Below are 24410 nucleotides of genomic sequence, written 5' to 3'. Positions count from 1 at the left end.
GGCTGAACTCTTTGTGATTGTATTTGAGCCAAAATGTCCATTTGTGGCTCACCTAATGTCCCAGAGGAGCTCAAGCAAGTGTTTATACCACACTCATGAAATAAAGAGTAGAATATTTTAATGCAATTAAACCAAATTCCTTATTTATGTGTTTAACTTCATCTAACCTAATAGGAGAAGTATAAACGGGAACAAGAAAAACTGAGGGAAGAATGGCTACGAGCTAAGCAAGAAGCAGAAAAAGAAAACTCCAAATATTTAGATGAGGTAAGATGTTGAGTATGGCTTCACTTTTGATTGTTTGGTTTCACTGTGGCTTTTTAACATACTAGTGGTGAGATGTAAACATATGCATAATAATTTTGTTATTTCATTTATTGCCTTGTTTTGGAACATAATTGCTCCTAAACCAAAATGATTGCCTATGACTTTATAGAAAGCGATTAGTAAAATGGAAAGAGGAAATTAATTAGTTTAATTTTACTTTTTTCATCATGGATTGGTTAACTAACTAACACTGGCATTCAGCTTGTTCTATCTCTGGAAAATTTACATATCAAATCAACTTCAGCTTGGCTATCATATATTTTAAAACTTTGAACGTGTGTTGTTTCTATTGCTAGCTACTTTCTGGCTGCTTATGAGACCATGCACAGGTTTTTTGCTGAGCACACAGGAAGTACCTGTGATACCTCTTCTCTTCTGCTACGTAAACACTGGCTACATCAGTTGTGTTCATGTTGTCATGAGCATCAAGACTTTAAATTAAGGTTTACGGTTTCAATATTGAAGAAACTTGTTTGTGCTGTTCAAAGTCTTTGCTGTACAAGAATATAAAACATTTCATTTTAAAAAATCATTAAAAATTTGGATGAGCCAATCCTTAATTGGCAAAAAGAATTTGTCTTCTACAGTTAAAACTTATTTTGACCATTGAAAGACCTTTTTCATGTTTGACACGAAGGTTAGCGGTAAGTCAGATACTTAACTTTCTAATGGCAGGAGAATAGCAGGCTGGAGCTTTCCTCCACATGATGATTCCTGTGAAGTACATTGGTCAGCCAAGTGGCTGTCTTGGGTGGGTCTCAAGTTTTGAAATCATAAAAAAAAAAAATTGGTTATAAAGAAAAGTTTGTTTTTGGTGAGGATTTAAGTGGAGATGGAATGGCATGGAATGTAAGAAGTGTTTTAGAAAGCAGGATGTTTCACATACTTGTGGACACACTGCCCACCATGCTTGCTAAGGCTGCTGTACGGAATGAAGCTCTTGCATTAGGAGAATAAGCCAGCAGGCACACATTCAAAAAGAAACCAAAGTACACCCTGTCTCTTACATTTGAGAGTATTTGGGATGCTTTTTACACCAGCCTTCCGATGTTGAATAAATAATCTCTTCTGATTCAGCAATCTGCTTTTTTTTAAAAAAAAAAAAAAAAAAAAAGAAAAAAAGGAAAAAAGAAAACAAAACAAAAAAGAAGACCAAACCACAGAGCTTCATCCCCTAAAAATGTTATTTCTTTTATTTGTCACAGGAACAAACTGTTATAACCTCAAACACAATCTCAGTCTCTACACGAGCTCCATCTGCCTCCAGCTGGAGGGCAAGCCCTGAAGTGAGTACTCCTGAGGAGCCAGAAGGAGATGGAGGAAGTGAGCTGGCAGCACACTTGCTGGCCAAGGAAGAAGAAAGGAGGCTTCAGGAGGAAGAAGCAGCCCTGCGTTTTGAGCGAGAAAGGGAACTCCAAGAACTAGAGCTTGAGAGACAACGTAAAGAGAGGGAACAGCAGTATGCTGAGGAGCAGAGACGGCGAGCGGAGATGGAGGAGCAGAGGCGGCGGGCAGAGATGGAGGAGCAGCGGCGGCGGGCAGAGATGGAGGAGCAGAGGCAGAAAGCAGAAAGGCAGAAGGAAATGTCAGTGGAGACGTCTCATTACCAAAGGTCTGCAATTGGGATGAACTCTCCTTTCTGCATAAAAGTTGAAATACCTTTCTAAATGGAGTACATCTTGAATATGTGCATTCATTTCAGGTTCATATTGTAGGTTTATCAGTGCAAGATACTACACAATAACCTAACCATCTTGTAGTTCAGCAGCGAAATAGTAAAGCTATCCCAGTTTTGTCATCTTGTGCTAATTCTGTAAGCACGATCATAATTATGGGTGACTGAGTTGGCATAATTTGAGCCCTGCCATTCCGTAGTTCCTTTTGTTGAAAACCACTTCTTCACCTTGTGCAGGCCAGTTTTCTTTTGTGCTCTCATAGTATAGAAATAATTGCACATTCATTTTTGTGTTTCAGCTGAGGGAAGAGATTTGGAATCTAATGGATGATAACTTAAAATTCTTCAGCCTGACTGCCAGTGCTCATTGCTATAAATGATACTGCATTACATAAAGTATCCTGCTGAGGCTGAATAAAATGCTGTTCTTTCTTTCTGATGGTAGAAGAATCAGGTGTGAGATGAAGTCATCCCTCTTGAATGGAGTGCTCTATTAACCCATTTCTGCTCATTTTCAAATAGATACAGATAGAGTAATTGTCACCAAATCAAAGATGACCTGAAGCACTTAATATGAAGATTTGTAAGATCTTCAGTGTAGGACTGCAAATTGAGAGCGCGTGGCTCAACAGGGCTTTCAGGAGAAATATAAACTTAACTCTTTTCTAACAAAGGCATGACTGATCTTTACAGATTCCTCTTTCGTTTTAGTTTGACAGTGCGACAGTAAAGTTTAGATGTGCCAGCATGCTAATTTCTCAATGAGAAGCACCATCATGTATGAGTTAGCAAATACTGGCTTAGGTATTGTATTGTGTTGGGCATATTTATCTTTGAGTGTTAAAGTGTTTCTTCCATCACCACATTCATCAGTTTGAACTATTTTATTTATTAATTGTATAAATGCAAATTCTTGCATAGAAGTTTTCCAACTACTGCTTCAGGCATCACAGGAGATTAATATATCCGAAAGATTAAAGGAGTTACTTTTCCCTGTTTCTTGTGCACTTAGCTTACTGCCTTGCATACAGCAATCTTGACTGTTTCCCTTGAGGATTTCCCTCCCTTTTTTTTTTGTACATACCAGAATATGCATCTAATTCTTGGAGAACTTCTGTGTTTGGACAAAGCTTATCTTCTGTCTTTGAAATAGATGAGATAATTACTGTCATATAGTGATATTTTTTCAGTGTCTTATTCTATTTATAATCTTCTCCCTCATGTTTTCACATTTGATTAATATCTGAACTTTGTATTTTCTGTATGTATACTATTAGTTCAATTTTGAAGTTTTTTTAAATATATATTTTCTTTTTTCTGCATGTTACTTCTAGACGTTACGAACGCTATGAAGTATCTAAAACAACAGAGAACCGACCTGGCCAACCTCTCATTGACAGGTGAGAAGAAATGCAATCAATGTATAGGTTGAAATATCTTCAGCAATAAGTCTTAAGTTCTTAGGCATGTAGAAGTTTCTACTCCTCGCTTACAAAAAGGCAATTTCTGGCTGTTTTTTAACTTTTTTCTTTTTCTGGCTTCTTTTGTTTGTTGTATTTCTGACTGATGAAATTAAGGCTCCTTAGATCTTTGTCTTTGTGGGAGCTTTTGTTTGTTTTCCTAAGTATCTGTTAGAAATATTTTTGTCAGGAAATATTTATAGTTCTGTGTATATCTTTTGCTGTACATAAAGATAGTGCATCTTTTTTTATAGGCATTATGAACGCTATGAATCTTCCAAAACCATTGAGGAGCGACCTGGTCAGTCATTTTCTGACAGGTATGTGTAATACTGAAGTTCAGCATATATGGTAATACAGGATCACAGAATATCCTGAGTTGACGGGACTCAGAAAGATCACTCTTCACTGTCTTCATAGACTCTCTTTGGACACTCTCTGATAGTTCTGTATCTTTCTTACGTGTGGTACCCAAACCTGCCCCCAGTGCAGGAGGTGAAGCTGCATAGCACAGGGCAGAGTGAGGCTCTCTGTGTCAGAAATCCTTGTAACTTCCAATCAACTTTGGCTAATGGCAGCTACTGCAGTTTTTATGGTCTGTTTTTGTACTGAGGAAACAAGTAACCAAACTCTTGGCAAATTACATGCTGTGCTGTAAACAAGAGTTAGTCAGTCAAGATTTTAATGGGAGAAGCTGAACTATAAGGAAGTAAATATGTGGGTGGTATTAGATTTACCTGGCTGGAAAACAACTTCTTGGCTGTGTCATACTGTGCTATACAAATTAAGGTGCAGTCATCCCAATGAAGATTGTGAAACTTAGAGACAGCAAACAGGGAGGGATGTGACAGATAGCAGCAGCATATTTATTAGGATGGCAGTAATGTGCCACCTGCTAAATGTACCTTGTTTGTTTTTTTTCTTCTACTCGTTTCCATTGAATGTACTAACTGGTGCAGGTTTCCCGGACTTGTTGAATAGACAGTTTTCCTTCTATCTTTCAAGTTTGGGGCTGTTATTTAGAAAATGCTGAAGTAGCTTAAGAAAGAATATTTTGTGCCAAGCCTTTGCTGTTGATAACATCTCAAAATACTGAACGATCATCTCTGCTGTGCATTTAGTTAATTCTTACTGTTGGAGTAAGAATGCCTTTTTACATAAAAAGCAGCCCCAGATTTTACAGGGAATCTATGATGAATTTATCTGTAAACCTGATTTCAGAAGTTGCATCCACTAGATAGTTATCCCTTGCGTATATTACGAGGAAGACACTCAAGTGCTTAAAATCAGCCCAGGCAAGGTCAACCTACTCTTTGGATCTCCTGCTCAATATGCATTCATTACATTGGTCCCCAAGATAGAACAGTCAAAACCTTGGGAAGCAAAATGTTTGATGTTCGGTATATTTTTACACATCCAGTGCTGTACTCATAAGCGCACTGCAGTAGCAGCTTTCAGCTATGTACCAAGAAATGACTTCTGTTCCTTTCTGAAGTGTTTTAAACAAGAAATCTGGATGTATTACTTGAGATTAATACAGCACAGAGATGTTGCTGAAGATACTGTGTAGAGATGGAGACCCAGCTTTTTGCTCTTTGCCTTCCTATATGGAAAATGGCATCTTTTGGCTAAAACTCATTAAAATATTATCCTGCTGGGCATAATCAGTGAGTAATAAGTTTCCTGAGAACAATCTGAGTGCAGTGTTTGAGGAGGTATTTAGCTTACAGTCTAGTGATGTGTGCTGAAGTGTGATTTAAGTTACTCATGAAGTTGAATCATTTATGAACCTGCTTTTAAAGTTATTGCTTCTTGACTGTAGTCTTTGGAGAGCTTCCACAAGGAAAGGACTCTTTGCTTTGTTTAAGCAAAAACAATGACCAGACCCTTTCAGCTGAAGAATGGGAATGTTCCATACTTGATTTCAACTTTCAGGATGTGGTTACCTATGTTGTGCATTACTGACACCTTTTTTGACACTTGAATCTCCTATTAGTCTTTGTTTTTTGTTTGTTTACCTGTTTGGTTTTTATTGCAAGCATTTGATGGAAAGGACATTGAAAGAAAGGGGCCATTTATCTGCAGTCTGCACTATGATCGTTATCCTTCTTGTCTGAGTGAATATTTTCTATATCTTTAGGAATAAATCCAAGTCAACTTCAGAGCTGAATGAATTCAATGCAAACAGAAATAGTAAGTACTTAATTTCTATTATTTTTAAAACCTATTTTTAAAACCAGTATATCAGGAGCAGTTACCCTAAGAAAATTAATTAGCAAAGTACTTTTTCATAGCTGAATTATTTATAATCAAATTTATGCTATGGCACAACTTAGTGAAGCTCTAAAAACAGGAGGAAATTCATACCATCAACAGGATGAATGTGATTAACTCCTGTCTTGAAGTAGTGCTGATTGCAAAAAGATGAAGTTTTAGATGACTGAATGTGCAGAAGATGAACTAAACGTTCCTATATATAACTGAAAAATGCTTGTGCTCCTTATATGTTGACTTAGCTTGGTATGTGCAGGTTTTTTTTTTATTGACTGTTTTCAACATGTGTTTGCCATTTTTAACTTTTGTTATCCTAGAAATAACCCAGGTGAAAATCAGCTCTTGATACTGTCATAGTGGCTCTGCAGTTTCTTGGTCTGCAGTTTATTGTGACCTTTCTTGAGCTGTCTGTCAGTTGTTACTGCTGTTCTAGAGGAAAGAGTGAAGACTTATATTAAAAAGCAGGAATTTTCTGAAAGCTACGTTTATGTCTAAAACATGGTTAGTAAAAGTAATCATAAAGTAAATGGTGCCATGGAGAGAGTACTATAAATGGACAGCATTGCTTTCGCACGTTAAAGCTCAATCATTGAAATCAATGAGAGAATTCACTTCCACAGTATTTTATGATGGTAATGGATAGCAGTAAAATTAAGATCATATCTCTAATCAGAGTAGTATTGAAATTTAAATTGAAGTGACTTACTGTTGAGTAATTTTCTTAATTAAGTGATCTTACTATAAGGGATAATTACTGGGTTTAGAAAATAAAGAAAAAAATGTTGTCCTCCAACTGTCAACAGAGATTAGAGAGAGGGCTGGTTGCTTTCCTCATTCAAAAATTCAGTCAGGTACTGAAAGGTCTTCTACTGCACAATCTTATTTCCACGGTTAGTTACCACAACACCCAAGTAAAAGAGAGAGATTCTGTATTAATTTTCCTTATAGGCATATACATAAGTGTAGAAAGAAGCTTGTGAATGTGATGATGAATGGTGTTATACTTGGAGTAATAGATGACTGACAACTGCTTTTGAGCCTGTGTCTTGTCCTAATAGGTATTCAGAGCAAGCAGTCAGAGAGGTCTTGGAACACAAGTGAGTCACAGAAGGGGACTCAGAAGGAGCACAACCTGTCTGCAGCAGAGTTAGAAAGACAACAAATTCTTCAGGAAATGAGGAAGAAAACATCTCTACACACGGACAGCAGCTGGATTAGGCAACGCAGTTCCAGTGTGCATAAGGAGCCAATCAGTCTGTACAGCAGTAGTATGAGGAGGTAGGAATCATGTTAAAAATTAACTTTGTCTCTCATCAGATATTTTTGTTTGGTTATTCTAAACTTCAGCTCCTATTACAGAGTCCTGAAACAAATCCAGCGTGTAAAAAGCTTTAAGGTAAACTGAATAGCGGTGTAGGTAGAGGAAGGTAATAGTATTCCAGCTGGGATTAAAGGTTTTTTTTGTAAGTAAAGTGTGTGTGTGGCCTGCAAATAACTGTTGCTTTCTCGGCTGATATAACAGCACTGGAAATTAATAGTACTGACAAACATGGTTAAGAATTTCAGTAAGATAATTTATTGTGGAAATTACTGTAGCTGAAGAGTATAAGTAACACAGAAATATTGGATCAGAAAGTCTCGAGTTCATTTCTTTCTGTAAGTAATGTATGAATGTTGGGTTTGTCACTTAGGAAACACCTGAGTTATCAGTAAGGAGAATGTTTGGCTATTGGGCCAGCATCTTGTTCATAGATGATGTGGAGGTCCAGCCTATGTAAATTGTTATTTTCAGTCTGGTACCCCTTAGAGACTACAAAAACAAACCCACTATTTGAGGTCTGTTGCTGTACAATGGATTCTGGCATAGTTCACCCTGATAAGGCTGCAGCAAAGAGCATTCTACTGTTACTCTGCAGACATTAAGTGCTACCTCTCCTTCACCTCTAATTTTTTATTTCCTTGAGACTAGGACTGAACACAAAGGATAATTTTCAATTCAAACATTTAAGTCGGTGTGTTTAGAATACCTTCAAGATGATTAGACAAATATATTCATTCTAGAAAATCTTAAAAATGATGGTTTCTTTTTTTACCTTTTGAAATCAGAATATAGCTCTTCTGCTTCAGCTGTACTGCCATTTACATTTGTATATGTGTCTGTGTTACAGAGGGGAGTCTTTGGACAATCTTGATTCTTCAAGAACAAGCTCATGGAGGCACCACTCAAGGTTGAACCAGTTTTCCTCCACTTCATCTCTGTCCTCTAATCAGGATCACAGCCGCCCAGTGTCCACTTCAAACCGGGCCTACATGTGCACTCCTTCTTCTGCCAAAGCACCTCCTGTGACCACCTCTGTGAGAGCCCCACCTGCGTCCCAGACAGCCCCCCGGGTGCAGTCTCCTGTCTCTGCTTCCCAGCCAGGGTCGCAGATGCGCAGCAGGTGAGTAGGTGCCCTTCAGCTGGGAAGACACACATGTTAGGCTGTGCTGAAGAGTGAACTCTGTAGATGCAGCAGGGCTTAGGTAATGTTAATTAACAAGTCTGGAAAGTACCTGTAGTTTTCTGGCTGAATGGGACAGTGAAAATGTAGACTGGTATGACTTCCCTGCTCCAGACATACATAAAATTCCCCAGGTTTGTCATCAGCGCTTCACATAGGTTAAGACAAATGAACTTGGATAATAAATCTCCAGTCTCAGAGCTGTATGCTGCTTACTAAAATACTTAGTAAAAGCCTAATCCAGTTGGCTTTTCTGGTATTTATTTCCTGAGGTGTGTTTTAAGAGCAGAGTCCTCAAACCCATGCTTTATGGCTGTCATTTACATCTCTCCTGCCCTCTTCCTGGCATGTGATCCATCTCATCTCAGTGAGCACTCAGGAATGCTCATAATCTGTGCAATCATATTTTGAAACAAAGTGTAGTTCAGTTGTGATACTCTTTCTTTTCTGTAAGTAATGAAGATGCTCTGCTCTTTTATATACTTGAAACATTTTAAAAACACCTTGAGATAAGATCATTTACACACAATTACATGTATTATATTTAACAGCACTGTAAACTAAAATGTAGCCTTCAGGATAATTTCCTGCAAATAAGAAATGAGGTAGGAACACAAAAGCAGTGTGCTTTTACTCTAAACGTAATGTAGTTTCAAGTTTATTTGTAGAAGGTATTTTATATGATGAAATGTCTCCCAAGAATGTGGCAAATTTGTCTGTTTCTATGTAACTTGGATCTTAATTATAACACTTCAGCTTTCCCTAGCTTTCAGATCTACAAATAATATTCCTCTTCAGTGTATTTTCCTTGAGTAGCTTAGTAGTCTACTTTTTACCGGCATGTTTTTGTTTTTAATCTCAAGAATTCTTTAACTTTTCTCTTTTAATCTTTTTCAAGCTGGTTTTAAGGATTTTTGTTCTGTATCTAGGTCAGTCAGTGGGAAGAAAATCTGTTCATACTGTAATAACATTCTGGGCAAAGGAGCAGCCATGATCATTGAGTCTCTTGGTCTTTGTTATCATTTACATTGTTTTAAGGTGAGAGCTGGGAGTAACACTGTGAAGAAACAGGAACTAATCAGAAGCACGCATGGCTACTCAATGTTATGCTCACAGGGGCTCTACTAAAATCACCTGCTTTGCCTTCTAATCTGACAGTGTGGTACCTGCATATTTCCATGAGGCAGTCCTATCTGCAGGCATTTAGCATTCAGTGTTAATGAGAAGGAATTTGGCAAGTATGTGGCCATGTTGTAAGACCGCAGGATTTTTTGCTGTCAATTCTAACAAAGAAATAAGTTTCTGAGTCCTTGTCTCCTAGAGAAATCAGCCTGGGCAAACAGAAGAATAAATGCCTTCTGCAAATGTTGAAAAGGCACTTATAGTTCCCATCTCTGAGGACTGAATGAGGAATTACTCTGCTTTGGAGATGCTACTTTACCTTGCATCTTCCATGGCTTTAATAAGACCCCTCTGTGCCTCACTCAGTTATCAGGAGTATTAAAAGAAGTTGACTCAAAGATCTTCCTAGTGCTGCCCAGCTTGGATAGTAGTCAGTAGAGGCTGCTCTTCACTCTGTGCCTCCAGGACATGTATTCTGGGACAAGGGAGTCTACTTGGAAGTCCTTACTTATATAAGGCAATCAGAAATTTCTTCTAAAATGTCTTAAGATAAAGTGAACAATTAACCATCCACAAAATTCATTTATATTTAAGCAGAAAAGTTATCTGTAGACAAACAGTTATTTTCAAAAATTCAGTAAGGATAGTGTTAGTCTTTCCAGAGGCGGTCCATAGACATAGCAAAGGTTTATTCAACCACTATAGGTAAATTCATTAGTGTTAGCCTGAAAGCTATCTAGCCTCTTATTAGTGTGTTAAATAAAAATGAAATTGTCCCTTCTTTTCACATAAGAACTTGCTTCTGTGATGCAAAATCAGGATCCCAACACAGGTACTGCCATATGGAAGTCTGTGAGAAGCACACTCAGGTGTTCTGTGTCAAAATCATTGTTTGCAGCTAGGCAACAAATTCTTCCTTGTTGAGCTAGTTTTTGGAGAAACTGAAGTTCAAATTCAATTTAATCAACTAATCTCTAAATGGCATCTGGTTTTTCTCTGCTCAGTTGGTGTATCGCTGCTATCTGTTGTCCAGTCATCACCTTAAACTACTTCCTGAGTTGATTGCATTTCAGTCCACTAACCATTACACGTTTGCTTCTAGTGATTGTGGGTCTATGGTTCAAGCTTTGCTGGATTTAATCCAAGCTCCTTTTGAAGAACATTTTGTTTCTTCAGTATTTCTTAAGGAGTTGCTAATTACTCATCTGTCATGCAGTGCGTCGCCTGTGAATGCGACCTTGGGGGATCCCGCTCTGGAGCTGAAGTTAGGATCCGAAACAACAAACTCTTCTGCAACGACTGCTATCTCAGATTTAAAAGTAAGGCACCTTGACTGCAGCATGCATGAATATGGTGGTTCTTGGTGCTGTGAAACTTCAAGTGTTTGTGTAGCTGAGCCAGTTGATAGCTTTTGTGTTTTACTTTACACTGCTGTGTTAATGAATAGGTTCAGAAAGTTTTGATTGCCAAGTTTCTGTCTTTTGTATGGTAGTCATTCTAAACTTCTAACATCCTGGTAGCTGTTTTTACCACCTTGTTCTTGAGCAGTTTCAAACACAGTAGTCATCTTGCTTTCTTCATAGAAAATTCTGAGAAAATGGTATGAAGGAGTTGTCAGCTGCTGAACAGGCCTTCTCTTGATAGCAGAGGAGTCCTTTTGAAAAATTGTCTACATTGATTTAAAAAAAAAAAAAAAAAAAAAAAAGTAATTTGAGTATGTATTTAGTTCAATCCTGGCACGTAATTGGAAAGGTATTAATTTATCCTGTGCAGATGGCACAAATACTGCTTTCTTTTTGCGATGCTATTATTATTTGAATTATACGTCTGTGATTGGTTATTCATTTAGGTACAAGTTCAGCAGGAATTGGTTTACTTACAGATCTTAATTAAAAGGTGCAGTATATATTTTTTCCTTTATTATAGTTTGCAGAATTCTGATTTACTGGAGCATGATGTTAAGGCTTTGAATACTAGTGGTGGTGTTTTTTGTTTTTTTTTTCTGCTGTCATATATGATGGTAGACAACCTCCTAGTTTTAAGAAGCCTTTGGAATTTTATATAACTCTACTTCTGGAGTTATATACTCAGAAAATAAGGAATTCTTTAAAGTGATTAAATTCAGCTAACAGAAAGGGCTTCTGAATGACTTCCTGGGAAACATGTGCATGTTTCTACATGAGCTGGCACATTTTTCTCACTGTGGTCCAGAAGGCAGTGGAGGGAGCAGATACTCATGCTACAACACATGAGCAGGACTTGGGCATCTGCGGGCTGAGAACCCAGCTCAGAAAAAGAGAAACGTTGCATCTGATGCTTTTGCTGTTTTCAGGTTCTTCTTGGATTGCAGGAGAAGGAAAAATTGCCTGCACCACAGAAATGATTGTGTGGTGCCAAAAAGAAAAAACCCACTTGATGCTAGTGGTGCATTCACAAAGGCTAACATTAGGGGTGCAGGGAGACCTCTGTGATCAGTGGAAGGAAGAAAGTCATCACCTTCGCTCTGAAGGTGGTCAGATCTATCCAAATTGCTGTTCAGAGAATGTCTTTTTGTTGAGAACAAAAGCATGCCAAAGTGACCATGTTCCTCTCTAAGGCACCCAAATGTGTGAGCAATTCAGTCTGGAGCCTGCTCATGTCATTTTAGCTTTCCCTATCTTTTCTTTTGTATGCAAAATTGCTGGATGAGTTTGATAAGTTTGAAACTGAAAGGAGTCTCTTTATTTAGTCCTTAACATGGTAGTATTTTGTGATGGCAGTAACAAAAATTTTTATCATAGATGAAGTGCAATTTAGTCTCTGTCTGACATTATAGCTTTTAAACTCATGATGTTGAGTAGCCTTTCAGGAGCAAAGTTAATCTGGGAGAAGTGGTTGTATACCCTTCCCGTCAGACTGCATCTTCCTGGGTGAGTGGGCACCTCAAAAAATAAGTTAGCCAATGGGAACTTGTTGGTGGAGAATGAAAGAGCAAAATCAGTAATTTGAACAATACAAAAGCCAACTGTGTGAGTACTGCCATGAGAATATGTACTGGCAATGCAGCACTGGTGTGTAATGCGGATAACTTTGCAGTTAACGTTTTGTGATACCTTTTCTGACAATTCATTATTTTGAAATATGAATGTACTGGCTAAAAGGTTTGAAAAACTACAAGATTAGTAATATTTGCAGTGTAATTTTATGGTTTGTTTGCAGAAATTTATGTTGATTTTATGTTTTAAACTTGTAAAATTGCAGTGAAACACTGGTGTGTTGGCAGATGCCCTTCAATATGTGCAGAGAGACAGGATGAGAAACTTTTAAAAACATACATATTGCTATAGTAGGAAATCTTAACTGGATTATTGAAGGGTAAACTTAGAAAAGAAAAAGTGAACCTGTCTTTGTGTTAATATGAAAGTCAATTCCTTAAAACCTGGGTAAGGTGCATGTTCTGTGGAAAGTGATTTGGCCTGAAATATTTGCAGTGCTATAGTTGGATGAAAACCAAATTTGTATTGTTTATGACATTTGGCTTGCTTAGACTGAGAATGTATGCTTTACTATGTGTTACCGCTTCTAATAGATATGGTAATACAACTATCTGACATCTTTTAAGCAGAAACTGGATTTTTGTCACTATGATTCTTAAGTAGCTAAAATTTAATTACGGTTCCTTGTGTCTGTCTCTTAACAGCTGGACAACCAACCTCCATGTGAAGTAAACGTAGATATGAAACCACTGTTGCAGATAGAAGAAGAGGTGATTGCTGCTGATGTAGATCTATAAATATATATATTGTGTGTGTGTGTTTTCCAAAAGTAAGTCTTTTGCTTGTCTAGTCTTCATAGCAATGCATTATATTCTTCATATAACTGTATTTTTATTTATGATAAAGTAATTGCAGTAAGGAAGTATCTGGGGAAAATGCTTTCAGTTTTTCAGCTTCAAGTACTGAAAGCACAAGGGAGAATAAGTATATTTTCGGTAATAACTTCAAAATATTTTTGAGGCTTATAATCAACTAGTAGACTTTCCAATGGTATATGAAGAGGGTATTTTGTTTCTAAGCTCTTGAAATGAGCATTAGAGAATACTTAATATAAATATATATTTGCAATTGCTGTCTTTATTTTTGACATATACTGAAAGTGAATTCTCTAGGTTAATATGAAGCTGCGTTTAAGTGCACACAAATGTGTTTGCTTTCTGTACGCTGGTTTCTAAAATTGTGCTTTTTTGAAACTTAAATACAAAGAATTACCTGTTTGCTCAGTGGTGAAGGCATAATATTCCATGGAATCCATTTAAGGGGAAAGAATTCTCTTTTCCATTTTGAAAATGTAACTATCACTTTTTCCCTCCACAAACTAAGTGGAGAATGGTTGTTGAATTACAGTATATTTGTAAATAAAATTTCTGATATTGCATTTATTAGAAGCTTATTTTCTTTCTTTCTAGCAAAATGTATTGATAATGTGTTAAGCTGAAATATAGTTTGTTTGAATTTTGTCCTGGGACATCATTTTAAATGCCATTTAGGCTTAAAATGTGACCCTAAATATGTGTAAGAACAGTAGTTACTGCTTTTCTCTCTTCACTCCTGGTTGTAAACTTCTAATTTTACATGCACTTCTCCTCAAACCTCTTGTGCTCTTCAGCTTTTAATGTCAGTGGTGACACTGGTTCTTTGTTCTGTGTCCCTAAACTGGGATGTTCATAAGAGAGTGGAATTTACCTGGAGAATCTTGCTGTGGTTAGAAAAGAGGCACTGAAAATATTCTGGATTAGATTCTACAGCTTCTGAAAACACACCTGAAAAGAGCCCTAGGGGTTTTCATCAGTGGCTTAGAGATTTAATTCATCAGTTTCCTTCCCAAATGCTTAACAGAATCATGGAATGATTTGGTCCCTTAAGATCACCTAGTTCCAATGCCCTAATATAGGTAGGGACATCCCCCTGGAGAGGGCAATCACAACCTTGCTGGGCAACCTGTTCCAGTGTCTCACCATCCTGACAGTAAAGAATTTCTTCCTAATATCTAGTCTAAATCTACCTTATTCAAGTTTAAAACCATTTTGCCTTGTCACTGTATGCTTTCCCTCCACGGTTTTTCTGTAGGCCCCCTACGTTTACTGGAAGGCTGCTATAAGGTCTCCTTGCAGCCTTCTCTTCTCCAGGCTGAAGAGCCCCAGCTCTTTCAGCCTGTTCTCATAGGGAAGGTGCTCCACCCCCCTGTTCATCTTCGTGGCCCTCCTCTGGACCTGCTCCAACAACTCCATGTCCCTCTTGTGCTGGGAGCTTCATACACAATTCGTACACATACACTATTCATACACAGGTATGTAGCATTCTGTATCCCTGTCATTGTAAGCTGCAAAGAAGACATGAAAAGTGGATCTGAAGAATTTGAGGGGCATGTTTTGGAGGAAACCAACAAAGATGATGGCTGGAATGTGTGGGAGGAGCACCACAAATTGTTGCCAGGAGCGGCACCAAAGCAGTTTGTAGGGCCTTCATATCAGTGGCTTCATATCAGTGATTTGGTCTTGGTTTTTGGTGTTCAGTAACTGTCTCATATGAAGTGCACCAGTAAAGATACTTTGATTTCTACTACTGTGGTAAGTAATAGTAGATCACATGAGAATGTAGTGATATTAAGATCCTAGACTTGGAATACATACAGTTGAGGGATAGTCACACGACTTCCTCACACAGCTGACTGAAATCTTGAGCCCTCTTTGCTGTTGGTGGAAGAAGATTGGTTCCCTGAGAACCACCCGGAGTAGGAACCCGTATTGGATGCTGACCCATTTTGGATCTTAGGCTGGTCACATGCAATTACATCCTCAACAGAGATGATACAGGCGCCCCTTTACACAGTCTGGGCAGCCTGGGGCTATGAATAACTACTTTTAGGATTTAGGACCTTTGCAAAAGAAAGATAGTTATTTCATCATCTTGTTCCAACTTGTTTACCTGTGACCCAAGAGCAAGTGGAACGTCAGGTTTAGTGAAGTTCAGAGAGCTGAAGTTGAAACTCAATTTGAAGCTGCTTCTTATTTTAAAGGCCTGGTTAGCAGAGACCTTTCAAATCTGCATTTTGTAAATTGGGTTAACAAATGCAAGCACAGAAAACTCACGTGAAGTAGAGGAGGCCTAAAAACACATGTTATGGATGTTGTATTTGTGTCTTTTGACACTCACTAAACTACTTGAAGTGCTGAAGTTCAGCAAAACCAGTTATGCACTAGCAACACAAGGTGGCAGTGTGTAAATGCAGCTTGCACAATAGAGAGTCCTGTCTGTGGTTTTAAACTTGCCGATGCTCCTCTTTCTGAAATGCTGTACCTGGAATTATCTCTGCGTTAGTGCTTGACATATGGAGAAGTGCTCAGCCAACAAGAGGCTGTCGCAAAGACCAAGGAAGCCAAGTTATCAAAACATGAGTGAGAGCACATCGAGACTATTGATCAAAATGTTTGGAGGATGGGACTCTCGCTACAAGAGAACACGTATTGCAGTTGCCAAAAGGAAATGAGTTCAATTTTGTTTAAGGAGAATCACATTTATTAGGTGATACCAAACTGAGAGTTTTAAGGAGAATTTTATTGAGAATTCTAAAAAGAACAATCTCTTATGCTTCACATTGTGGAAGTATGATGTACAGCTGAACCAGAGCGGTCTGATTTGACTTTGTCTGCCAATTAGTTAATTAGCTGCTAGTTCAACCAGGAGTAAATAGGAAGAAGAGCAAAGAGAACATTAGAAAATTAATCTAAGTGATTCCTTCAGGAGCATTTTGGTGTATTTTGTTGGATTCTTTTTACTTTTTTTTTTTTTTTTTTTTTTTTTTCCCCCTAAGATGCTTTTCAAGGAAGAAGAAGAATCAGTTCCTCTCTTTCTTTCTTTCTCTCTTTCTTTCATTAGCTTCAGTTGTTCTGTTTAAGGTTAAAACCATTAATTTCAAGTTTGCAAGTGTAGGTGTCTATGGGTGAGGTAGACTTCTGTATTCCCATTAAAATTGGGGATTTAGGGTTCAGTTCACTTATTTACTATTAGTGGCCTGTTGGTACATGGAATGTTGTTAGGTGTCCAGAATATCAGGTAGGGTCTCAGGATACAGTGCTAGAATTTAGGAGATAATTGAGCAACTGCTGCTGCAGGTCTTGTGGGATGCTTTAAAGCATCTGAAAGGGCAGCAGAGCTTCATAAGCAAGCAACTGAATCAAGGTTACCAATGGTAGAGGAAAGATGTGATTACATGGATCAATGGATAGATGGTCCACTAAAGGGTGATCATCAACTGGGTTTCACTGACTTCAGTGTGAGCGTGGATCCTAGCTCATATACAGACACTTGCATTTTTGCCTGCCTTAATGCTGACTGGATTCTGAGAGACTATGTCTCAGCTAAATCCTGAATTTATACTACTGCACAGGCTAAACCTAATTAATTGCAACGTATCTTTCAGTTTCCTTTGGGAATGAGTGGTTTACTGATAGTGGCTCTGGCATAGGACAGTGGTTAATAATATGGCACTTGGAAAAAAATTGAAATGTTTTTTGTAACCTCCAATGTGAAGTTACTGTGGCATTTCTCCAGTATGTAAGAAGAACAAACGAATCAGTCACCTCTGAATGAAATTGAAGGTGTTGCAGATGCCCTTAGTTTTACTGAGATGCCTTTAAGGGTTTGTTTGAAAGAAGATTCCTGCCATAAATTTCCAAGTTTGATTCCCTAAGCCTTCAGCTCTTCAGACAAGTTGGAGCACAGCAAGGAATGCTGGTTAGCATCTGGATTTATGTAGTGAGCTGTTTGGAGCTCACACTGATACCAGCAGCATTGGGCAGAGTAGTCTTATTATTTCAGGACAGCACCTCCTACGTGAGTCCCACAGAAGATTTTCATAGTTTCTAGTGATAAGTTCAGTGCTTCCCTTCACTAATAGCTGTTACGACATTACCGACCTTGTCATTTACAGAGGGTAAAGTGGTTTGAAGTCTGGCAATTTGAACTCAGCATGAAAACTGGTGTGCTTCTAGTGGTATCTTAAATTTCCACCATTAGCAAAACCTGTGCTGTGGCTTTAATAGAAGGCTATTAGCAGCAGGCATAATTACATGAAGCTTGTTGCTGAGGACTCTTCAACTTTTTCATTTTAGCACCATGCTTCTGGGGTGCTCAGAGCACCTACATGAAACAACAGAGGATAATCTAGAGCGCTCATTCACAAGAGGAATATTCTCAGATGGCAGCAGACTCTAAGTTCATTAAAGCTGAGGAGTTTTCATATTTGACCTACTGCAAACAGTTGCGTCAATTAAGCAGCTGCTAGAGGCAATAAACAATCAAGAGAGGTACACTGTTCTTGTTGGCTTCTGTAGGTTTGCCTTAACAGAAAGAGTTGCAGAAAGAGTTGAAGCACTTATTTAAGTGCGCAAGACCATGTATGCAGATTCTTTTCTTAATTATAAAAGAAGCGGAAATAGCTAGGGCTGTTGAGTGGTTTGTTCGTAGTTGAGTTCAATGATATGTAAACATGATCAGCTCAGAGCAGACCTGTGGTCAGCGCAGCACACTGTTTCAAATGGCCTTCTGCTAGCAGTTGTGCCAGGGCAACTTTGCCTGAACAGTAGTTTTCCGTTGCTTCTAGGCAGTCAACCAGATGTGCTGTTTCTTGATCCTACAACTGCACACATCTCTTCTGGGATGAAAACTGACCCATTTCGGTGTCAGATGAGGATGCTGCAGTTGTTACAGCTGACTATATCACTACAAAGACCAGAACCCCTCACCCAATAATTCCTACAATGAACACAACTTCCATTCTTTATTGGAAAGAAGCCCTGTGTAGTTCTAAGGAATGCAAATGATGGAAAATCTTCCACGTGTCAAACTAAATTGTTCCAGTGGTTAATTAGCGCTGTCAAAAATTGTTTGTTTGTTTTTTAGCTATTTCATTTTAATAAGCTAGAAAGCTTATTATCATTTTGTTTTTATTCATTTAGTCGATTAGGCTCCTGGTACTCGATTGACATTTTGTTCCGTCATTTTCTCTCCTACTTTGTACACTGTGACTTTGACATATTCCCCATTTTTTCCCCCAGTTTTATTTTTATTCTTGCACATAAATATATATCTTTTTGGTGGCATCAGTAAAAAAAACGGAAGAATACTTCCATAGGAGGATGCTATGGCTATTTTAGATCTCACTCAGTGAATTGCAACATAAAATTTTCCCAGAAAAATATGTAACACAGAGTGGAAATAATTTTTAAGAGCATTAAAAAAAAATAAAAATATAAAAATCTGAAGCTCTAAAAGAATTTCTTTGCACAATGCATAGATTTGAAATAAAAGCTTTCAGAAGGGAATTATGCTGCATAAATCTCTTGGTATGATAAGTAAGGCACTGGATTGCCTTTGTGGGAAACACTATGCCAGAATTCCTTTGTAGTTCTGCTAATTTTCCTGTCTTGGGAAGAGATTCCCTTGCTAATATGTTTCAGTTGACAAGGCAGTAAGATCACATTGCGTTTTTATTTCTCAGCATGAAGTGTCAGATGCACAAATATAATTTGTTCCTCTTGTGTGTGACAGGCATTGATAGAAGGGGTTTGGTTTGCAACCTTCCATCAAAAGCTAGCCCTGCAAAGAAAACAATTATCGTCTTTTGGTACTTGTGTAAGCAATAGAGAAATGTTAGTTGATCTTGTGCGTGATACCTCTTTTTAAGCAGCCTTCATTCCTATTGAGGTAACCTATTGCCTTTATGAGCCAAGTGTTCTATGTGTGGCACCTCATTACTACTGCCAGCAGTTGTACCAGCGTACTGCTGTCTGTACAAATCAGAGTAGTTTGCAAAACAGTTTAGGATAAGCCCCAGTGACTGCAATGGAGAAAGTCAGTAAATAAGCATCCTTCAGCTGGCTGCAGTTATCACCTCTTAATGATCCACAGTCATCCAACCCAGTGTAATACAGAATAGCAGTCAGGAGATATGCTAGCCAGAATGTTTCATGCTACAGCTGAGTATGCAATCCTCTCAGTAATCTGAATGCTGCAAGTACTTTTGGACCACAGCAAGTAAAGACTGAGAACTTCTCTGCCCTTTGCTATTGGGATAGTGAGATGTTTCCTGCTTTTGACTGTTGGATTCAAGTGTTCTTTGAAGCTATCTGTTGCCTGTGGTGGTTAGTACTGCCTCTGACATTCATAAGCCTCAGGATTTCATGTTTCCTCTCCCTCAGACCTATGTCAGTTCTATGTTAAAAGATGATTCTGGGCTGAAGGTCAGCCCTGTCAATCTACCAAGTTTTTAGACTGCCCAGGAGACTGTGTTACACCAGCTATCTTGCTTTCACGTATCCTTTTAATTTCATCTGCTTCTTCCAGTGACATAGTGCTAAATGTGAGGGAAGAAATGATCAGACAAATACCAGCTTGCTATTGCAATAATAGGTACTAAAGAAGAAGGGATGTCCATAACACATTTATCCTTATCATACCAACTCTCTCTTTGATTATTCTCTGTAACACTGTGAACATATATAGTGTTACCACATAGCATGTTCTTGGTATCATATGTCCTCATGTTCTATTAAATCCACTTTCTCTGTAATACCTTGGACTCAAAGCCATGAAATCTGATGTACAATGTAGAAACTGTTCTCATAAGCTTTAGCACTAGCCCGGCACTCCTTGATAGATCATGCTTGTCTGAAAGATACTAAATGAAAGTGCTAACTTCACTGACCTTGTAAAACCAAAGCATCCCTTTGCTCTTCTTCCATTCATTGTCTTGAGGCGATGACCTTTGAAGTCAATGAAAGTTTCAATAAACTGGAAGTTTTATTCCTGGGTCATTCCCCTAAGCAGCAGATATGTGTACTGAAAGTACTTACTCGAAATATTTTTTTTTTCAAAGTCATGCTTTGTGTTTGGATTATTTATTTTCTTTTTACTAGCATAACAACAATGATTATATTGTTTTATATTGTTCAGCAAATATATTTATCTCCTTACTGAGCTTCATGTGGAGACAGCAAATCAGATGCATTTATAATACTGTTCTCAAGCATGTTGACTTACTGCAACTCTCTAATTCCCACAGTGCCTGGTTGGTTTTAAGTAGAAGAGAGCCTGGGAGTCATGTCTCCATCTGTTGCCTCTTAGGACAGAACAAGCTCTTTGCAATAGGAATGCTGTTCCTTAGCTGGTGAAAGCAATTTCTCCATACAATCCAGTGTTGTTATTTGGTTCAATAAACACTAATGATTTATGTGAAAGAGGGTTCTGCATCACTGAAGGTTTGCTTCATTACTGGCCACCTAGAACAGAAATACGATTTGGATCATCAAGGCTTATTAGTGAGACTGTGAAGTGGTAACTTTGAGCTAAACTCTAAGTGCTGTATTGCTAATCAGTCTTCAAAAGATTATCACTATTGATATGAGCAGAACTGTGCTGGTTTGCCTCAGCTGGAAAAGCAGAAGCCATGCAGGTGAAATTAAAACTGCTTTGCTAGTCTCATCTCTTTTAAAATTTAAACAGGTGCTGTAGAGTTCTTGTACAGGTGTATTTCATGGATATATCAACATTATTTTTTTCTGGAAGATTGACAGAATAGCTGGAAATTTAAGAGTGATGAAATAAATATGGTGACTCTTTGAGGGTGTTGAATTCTCACCTATTGTGTCAGATTGTAAATGTTTGTTATATTCTTGAAATCTCTGATTTCAAGGTAATTCAGAGATAATTTTTACAAACCAAGTGACTTTTTTTTTCTTTTTTTTCTTTTTCCCCTTAAAGTAAGGAAACAAATAAAACAAAGCAGGTAGATAGACAGTTCCATAGCAAAATCAACTTCTTATGGCATTTCTTCCAGCAATAGTGTGTGAGGAGCCCCTGGTAGATGATTGCTTCACTGAAAGAAACGTCAAGGTTCAACTGTTTCTTACAGCATGAAATGAATCTCAGACAGTTCACTGGGCCTGTCGTGATGGGTTTGTGATTCCCCACTACTTTCCAAAGGAATGTGTGAGCAGTATTATCTGACACTTCTAGGCAGACATTTGTAACACAGGTAAGTATAGCTGTACTCATCATTTTCTATGCGAGGATTGAAGTTTAAACATTTTCAGCCATTTTTGTAGCGCCCATTAGCTGTTTGTAAGCTTCAGTATTCAAATAACCAACTAGTGATGAGGATGCTTAGGATGATAAATGGTTTCATTTAATCATAGGTCTAAGTTCAGCCAGTATCAAGCTTTTTTCCTCTTTGATATGCTCTGTGAGAACATTTGCTGTAGAGAGAGGGAAATGGCACTGTGAATTTCACATACAGCATCTGAATAAGGTTTCTGCACTCAAATCTCTCGCCTTCGTTACCAAGCCAGATTAGAAATACTCTTCCATTTCTCTGCCTGGATATAAAAGCCTGAACCTCTGAGACCTGATTTAACTTTTACAAGCCATAATAGACAAAACCAACTTTCATCTGCTAACTTTTCAACACAAGACTGGGCAGATAAGCGTTAGGATGGTGAGTTTTGCTGTCCTGTCCATTGGAGTGTGGGCTCTTCTTTCTGGCAGCAGAGGATTTGCCCTGTGGGTTGCATTGGACAGCATGTGGTGCATTTGCCAAACCTCACTTTCCTGAGCAGAACTTCACTCTCCAGTGCTTTTTATTCACTGATAGTTCTGGCCAAAAGCACTGGGTGCATGCCCATGCTGTAGCCAGTAGTTTTATTTTTTCAGTGCTCACATTCCAGCACTGAGGTCAGATTTTGTATTCCTGACAAGTGAAACAGGAGGAAAGCTGATGCTCAGCCTCTCCTTGTAATGTCAGTAATTAACTGTAGCATTTAACTTGGCAAGCAGTGGGACTTGGGGTTCTCACAGCTGTGCTGGAAAGCAAAATGTGGCAGTCTTCTTGCTTCCCCACCGCACTGTCAGGTTGGCTCAGGGATTTTCTTCTGACAGTTGTGCTGCTGGCAAAAGATGTGATGTCCCTCTGGCAGCTAACCCATGTGTGACTTGGAACTTAATTATTTCTTTCCTTCAGCTTTGCGCATTACAGATTTACCTAGGGATCAGGTTAGTTTTTGCATTCAGGATGTTAAAGGAGCTGTTCTCTGCTGACCTTGTGATTATGTCAAGTTGAAGGCTTCATAAATCGTTTTGGAGTTTCTCAATTTGCATCAGAGCCCATATGTATGTGTGTCTGCTCCCATGAAATGGCAGTTGTGTGTTTTCAGCAGAAGCCATCACTGGTGTTGGAGCACTGTTTTTTTAACTCTTGACTGTGTAAAACTGGAGAAAAAGCATAAATTTAACATATGGAAGTACAACAGCTTAGCAGGGGAGCTTTTTGCCCTTTGTATTCTATCCTCAAGAAGAGCAGATACATAGAACTTCCCATATATCTCCTATTTTTTTGCTGATAAGTCTGTTAAGCCTTATAGCTAACTGCAGGAGTTTGAATGAAGGCACCTTGTAGCAGTAAAGGAGTCTACCCAGAAGGTAAAAAGGCAGCCTTCATCTTCACAGTTCACAGTTACTGTTCTCCTTATCATACCTTGAGCAGTGTCTTTGATGTTTAAAGTTTAAAAATAAATAAATAAATAAAGGCAACTTAAAGAATAATGACATGATGCAGTCTATTTTTTTTTTTCTTCCATGTTTTAGTAGATGAATATTGTCCTTCTTTCTAAGAAATTAGAACCTCTTTAGTAAAAACCTCACACTACTGAAGGATCACATGCTGGAAATAGGACGCATAACATGGTAGACAACAATTTGAAAAGTGATTTGCATGAAAAGAGGTTCATCATGGGATTGATGTATTACTTTTTAAAGCTGACATGACTCCCCTTCCCCCCCAATTCCTCTTTTATTTTATTTCAACTGGAGACCATTTCTAGAGGCCTCTCCCTTAAGAGTTTAATTGGGACTGATTCAGAAACAGTAGTTGACTCCAACAGTAGTTTTGAGAATTTTTCTGAAAAAAATCTGAGTAATTTTTCCATACTTCTTGAAAATGATGCTGGCTTTAGACTATCTGTAATTGACACTTTCTTCTCTACGGGGAGATTTTCTCTGAGGCCTCATATCTAAACTCTTTATTGGTTTGAATGTGCTTTGGTTGTGGCATTTGAAGCAATGCTTTTGGCTCTGCAGACTTATTAAAGAGTTGTATATACTTTTAATTTAGTACTTAATTAAAATTGAGGAAATTGAGAAGAAAAGGAGAAAGTACTAAAAAGCTGAAGCCTCTGTTCAGCTTTGAGTTGGCTGCAACTGTCTTTAAGTTTTAGAACAGCAGTTGATTAAGACTTTGTAGTTTAGTTAAGAACTGGATGAAGTAGATGGGCATTTTCTTGCAAAAGAAAATCACAAGAGGCCCAAAGAGGCTCACAGGGTGTACTGGTTCTTTAAAGGAATCAGAATCATAGAATGGTTTGGGTTGGAAGAACCTTTAAGATGATAGTCTAATTCCAGCTGCCTGCTATAGGCAGGCACACCTTCCTCAGGATCAGGTTGTTCAAAGTCCTATCCATCCTGGCCTTGAAGACCTCCAGGAAGGGGGCATTCACAACCTCACTGGGCAATCTATTCCACTGTCTCACCACCCTCAGTAAATAATTTCTTCCTGATATCTAATCAAAATCTATCCTCTTCCAGTTTAATATTTAATATTAAAATGATTTTACAAGACTGTATTCACTAACATGAACTGCTATATATTTTTTGCAGTACCATAATTACCATTTTTCCTTCTTCCCCCCCCAAAATCTCAGCCAACGCAAACCTTATGTACTCAGGCTATAAACACATTAAGATCAGTTAATAAAAGGCCAGACTCTTTCCACAAATTACATTTAAGATGAAAGAATTTAAAGTTTATTATTTAAAATGAAACTACTGTTAGTTGCCTTTTTATGATGAGGAACCTTGCTGGAGTGAATGCACTTCTCTGATAACTCTATATGGTATTCTGTTAGGTAAAAATACTAGTCAAAATACTAGTTTCTATTTTATTTGCTAAAAACAGTCCAATTTG

General features: G+C 38.1%; 1 protein-coding gene across 34 annotated transcripts in view; it reads left to right on the top strand.

The window, feature by feature from the left end:
* The window catches only part of LMO7 (LIM domain 7), a 129139-nt gene extending 115363 nt beyond the window's left edge, over positions 1-13776 (top strand). For 25 of the 34 annotated variants that reach the window (XM_085536033.1, XM_085536058.1, XM_085536055.1 and 22 more), the window contains 10 exons: positions 175-267; positions 1533-1939; positions 3337-3402; positions 3717-3782; positions 5603-5655; positions 6795-7014; positions 7905-8177; positions 9167-9275; positions 10576-10678; positions 13039-13776. In XM_085536033.1, coding sequence (XP_085392159.1) covers positions 175-267; positions 1533-1939; positions 3337-3402; positions 3717-3782; positions 5603-5655; positions 6795-7014; positions 7905-8177; positions 9167-9275; positions 10576-10678; positions 13039-13061 — 1413 coding nt within the window. In that variant the 3' untranslated portion in view covers positions 13062-13776. The remainder of the gene's footprint in view (positions 1-174; positions 268-1532; positions 1940-3336; positions 3403-3716; positions 3783-5602; positions 5656-6794; positions 7015-7904; positions 8178-9166; positions 9276-10575; positions 10679-13038) is intronic. The other 9 variants (XM_085536060.1, XM_085536059.1, XM_085536056.1 and 6 more) reach the window with 1 other exon arrangement.
* The last annotated feature ends 10634 nt before the right edge of the window (positions 13777-24410 follow it).

The sequence above is a fragment of the Coturnix japonica genome, chromosome 1 (genome assembly GCF_054131305.1).
Source record: "Coturnix japonica strain WE chromosome 1, WE-NBRP24, whole genome shotgun sequence".
NCBI lineage: Eukaryota > Metazoa > Chordata > Aves > Galliformes > Phasianidae > Coturnix > Coturnix japonica.
This window is presented reverse-complemented; position numbering and strand designations above follow the sequence as displayed.